Consider the following 4,043-nt stretch of genomic DNA (forward strand, 5'->3'; position numbering starts at 1 on the left):
CTGATGCTGAAACTAACTTGCAATTTATAAGTTGCGATCGCAAGCTATAAGTCGCAATCGCAAGTTCTAAGTTGCGATCGCAAGTTATAAGTTGCGATCGCAAGTTATGAGTTGTCATCGCAAGTTATAAGTTCCGATTGCAAGTTATAAGTCGCGATCGCAAGTTATAAGTCACGATCGCAAGTTATAAGTCGCGATCGCAATTTACGCTATCGCAAGTTAGTAACTTGCGACAAGAAAATCGATGTGCCCCTTATGAGCCACCGTACTTATGAGACACCGTAAAATAGTGACAAGAGACAACGCAAAGATCACAATCGCCCATCTCTTGAGGTTATCCATTGTTTCTGCAAAGTCAAAAATTTACTCTCTTAGACGAAGTTATTTATCACCTGCTAATTCCATCGTTTTGAAAATAGAAGCTGCTTTATTATTCATCAGCGTCACAAATTCTTGCCGATTTTGGGGATCATTTTGTTGAAACTCAAGCACGCTTCCAACAGACCTGTTTATATTCGTGAGTTATGCACGCGCTGCGGGCCTATTGTAACCACGGACTTACACTCCTAACAACCCGAGCGAAGCCGTGTGTCCCATCGTGCATTTGAGTTTCAGTCTCGTTAAAGGTTGCAGGTTAATTTTTCTCGTTCGTCATTCCCTCCGTCCAGTTCTGCGTATTTAAGATTTCTCCCTTACGAGCTTCATCGTTAGAATTTTTTCATAGGCTATTTTGCGAAAATATACGATGGCCAATCCTAGGTTTGCTACGTAAACACAAACGCACAACTAATGTTAGCCTTAAGAGGCCGGCTGCCTTTTATCTCAACTCGAATCATTGCTTTTCGTGCACAAAGATGATTACAGAGCTAATATTAAATAACAACAGAACTCTGTTTTAGCGTAAAAAATTGTTTTCAATATCCTGAGCCTTTTTAAGCTAAAGTAATATTTAGCAAACAAAGAGTCATAGTGATACCTTGACAACATATGAGAAACCGAACTGATTGAACACATCAAAGTCGTCAATGTCAAGCTAAGAAGAGACACTTATGACGTTGTAAGGTGGCGGTGACGGTTGGCATCCAGTGAAATATTTCATTTTCAACAATGGCTTACAAAAACAGTACATGACAAAAAGACAACCAATAGTTGCTCTTTAGCGACAACGTCACATTCAAGATCAAATCACGCCATAAAGAATTATGTTATTGCCTTCATTTCGATGTAGATAGTTGTATCAGAAATCGCTTTGTTTCAGCAACATTCTAGCTCATGGTGAATTACAGAAAACAGAAAAAAATCTGACGGTACCTATAACTTTAAGAGTGTATTCAAACTACCAGGTAAGAGTTAATTGCCTTCTTGATTTTAATTGAAAGTGTGTTTTACTGATCGCGGATTAAGAATCAATATTTCATCACATTTTACTACCAACTGACAGAACTATTATCTTTATCTCATCTGGTTTGAAACTAAAATTGCAATCAGATACTGAATCGTGAGGCGTTTGGGACAAGATGCTTAATTTGTTTCGTGTGTTTTCAGTTCGGACACACGACAGTTGATAAACGAAGACTTTTCGATCGTTTTCCGAGTTGATAAACAGCCTATAAAGCTGGTACGCAATGGGTGACTCCCACGGAGACTCGGAAAAACCAGAGACGGTTTCATCGGATCATGATTTTGCCACCTGGGAGAAGGAACTTTGGCCCGAACCTCACCCCGAATGGAACATAGCATTACCAGAATTTGACTGGATGTGGTTCGCACATACCTACGGCTTTGGCGGTCTGTTTGGTCTCACAGCGCTGTACTCATTATTTTTTCTATTTTGGTTTCGCAAGATGGTTTTTGCGAAACGAAAAGTTCATTTCGTGGTTACAAACCTCGGCCTGATGTTTGCAGGAATCGGGCGATCCCTCGGGTTATTATGGGATCCTTACTTTTCAAGAGATTCTTCCTCTCCGGCTCAGAGCTTGGTGACTTTGATTTTATGGGGCACTGCTACCGCGCTCATCACCTCAGCGTTTAGCGTGATGCTTTTGATCGTCCTGGAAACCACAAAGACTAGTTTAGGGCCTCCGAAAATGCGAAATCTTCCTTTGCTAATGGCGATCACTTCTGCTAATATTGTTTATGTGGTCATGTCGGATACTGCCGTGTGGTTTTACCCACAAGCTAGGATAACAATATTTGTATGCCATGTCGTTTTTTCAATCTGGGGCTTCATTATTTCTGTAGGATATCTTGTCGCAGGGTTGAGAATATGGCGGAATCTCGAGTCTTCATTCCATTTTGGCATGGGAAATGATCCGTGTCAAGTTCGAGATACTAAAAAACTCAAGAGATTGTTTTTGTTCATGAGCGCTGCATCATTTTTTGGCTTGTTTACTTTTTCAGTTTCTCTGTATGTTAGCGTTGGCGAATTTGGAATTTTCGCGCAAGGAAATTACGCGAGACATTGGCCATGGTTCGCAATACAAACAACAATGAGAGTGTTAGAACTTATACTAACTGTTTTGATTTTTCGAATTGCTTTCTACAATACAAAAGATTGTTTTTCACAAGATGTCAAACCAGAGGCGTGGAATGTGACCGCTGAATTTACGTTGACTTTGGAATAGCTGTAGAAAATGAACTGGTTCTGCATCGATTGACGACTGGTCATTCCATAGTTTTAAATAGAAGGTTATCAAAATTCGTTATTTTAACAGCTGTCCTTCTGATCTAACAAGAAAAAGTGACTGATGAATGGCGTAAACTGGTTTGAGATATTGTTTTTCAGCCATATCTCAGTCAAGTATATTGAAGTAAAAATAGATGAGCGATACTGAAATACTCCAGTTTATCTCAATAACTAGATGGGGTGATCGAGAATGTTGCTTTTTCGGCCTTGGCTCAAAAAGATACTTAATAGAGAGGCTGAACGGCAAGAATGATCTACATAGGTCATGCGTTGAGAAAGTGTAAATTACCGCCTTTTTTGCCGGCCTTGTCGATGACAAACCATGCTGCCGGCTTGGCTTCCATGGTGTCACAAGCACTTTAGATTGGTTAACGAAACTCAAACTTTTTCTACCGATGAGAATGACATGCATTTACTCACTCCATTTTTTAAAAATTAAAAAACTGAATCAAAGAAAATTTGAACAATAATGGGCGAAGTGGATATCAATTCTGTCAATTGCAATTCGCGCACACAACGTCAGACACACGTGGCCAAATGATCACCTTGATCAGTTGTCGAAAAGACGCCTGGGGCAAAAAACCCGCCGTGAAGGGACTCGAACCTTTGACCTTCTCGGATTGCTCTGCTCTGCTCGACTATCTGGGTATGTTGCAACTGAAGAAATGAAACAATCTTCTTGACGAAAGATTAAGAAATAACTGCAATAGCCGCTTTTGCAGGAAATGAGCCCGCACTCACCTAGCCTGAATGTTTGTTTCTTGCATGCGCAAAAGGGACGTCCGATGTTAAAAAGTTCACATCAATTATCAAAATGTTACACGCTGACGAACAGCAGTATCAGTCCAAAAATGGTGGACTCTGTTCTTGCAATTCAAATTGTACTACAGTCTGGCATTCATTGGAAGTATCTTCAGTTGGTTGGTCAACGATAGTAGATCTAACAGGAGAAACACTCAGGAACCCGGATAAAATCCGTGGGTTGTTTGACAGGCGTTGTAGACGTGCAGCGCAATTATACATTAGCCTGCGTATAAACGGCGTCAGAGGTAACAGATTCGTTTCTCTGGGAAAACCGATTTAACTGCAGTGTCGATTGTCTGAAACTTTCTGTCACCTACAAACTTGGACAAAGCTGTTAAGAAAGTGACACAAAATCACCTTCATTTTCACACACCCCTACTTACACTCCCCTTCCCACTCCCCTCTCCATATCTGACTGAGCGTAAATTTCAAGCAATAGGCCATTTCCAAATTCCTGTCTGCCTCCTGTTCAAAGCGAGTCTAAGTGCGAAGTTTTTCTTCTGAAAATTAGTTTTCATTCATATGTAAAGTAGAACTAATTACCATCAAAAAA

At 40.4% G+C, this 4,043-nt stretch overlaps 1 protein-coding gene across 2 annotated transcripts; it reads left to right on the forward strand.

The window, feature by feature from the left end:
- Positions 1 to 1,018: 1,018 nt before the first annotated feature.
- On the forward strand, positions 1,019 to 2,979 carry LOC137990921 (uncharacterized). 2 transcript variants are annotated; one of them, XM_068836040.1, is made up of 2 exons: positions 1,019 to 1,343; positions 1,489 to 2,979. In XM_068836040.1, the coding sequence occupies exon 2, from the start codon at positions 1,626 to 1,628 to the stop codon at positions 2,622 to 2,624; it is 999 nt and encodes a 332-aa protein (XP_068692141.1). In that variant the 5' UTR covers positions 1,019 to 1,343; positions 1,489 to 1,625; the 3' UTR covers positions 2,625 to 2,979. The 2 variants fall into 2 exon arrangements, with proteins under 2 accessions (XP_068692141.1, XP_068692140.1); XM_068836039.1 differs by having other exon boundaries at positions 1,546 to 2,979.
- Positions 2,980 to 4,043: the final 1,064 nt, after the last annotated feature.

Source organism: Montipora foliosa, chromosome 2 (genome assembly GCF_036669935.1).
Source record: "Montipora foliosa isolate CH-2021 chromosome 2, ASM3666993v2, whole genome shotgun sequence".
Taxonomy (NCBI): domain Eukaryota; kingdom Metazoa; phylum Cnidaria; class Anthozoa; order Scleractinia; family Acroporidae; genus Montipora; species Montipora foliosa.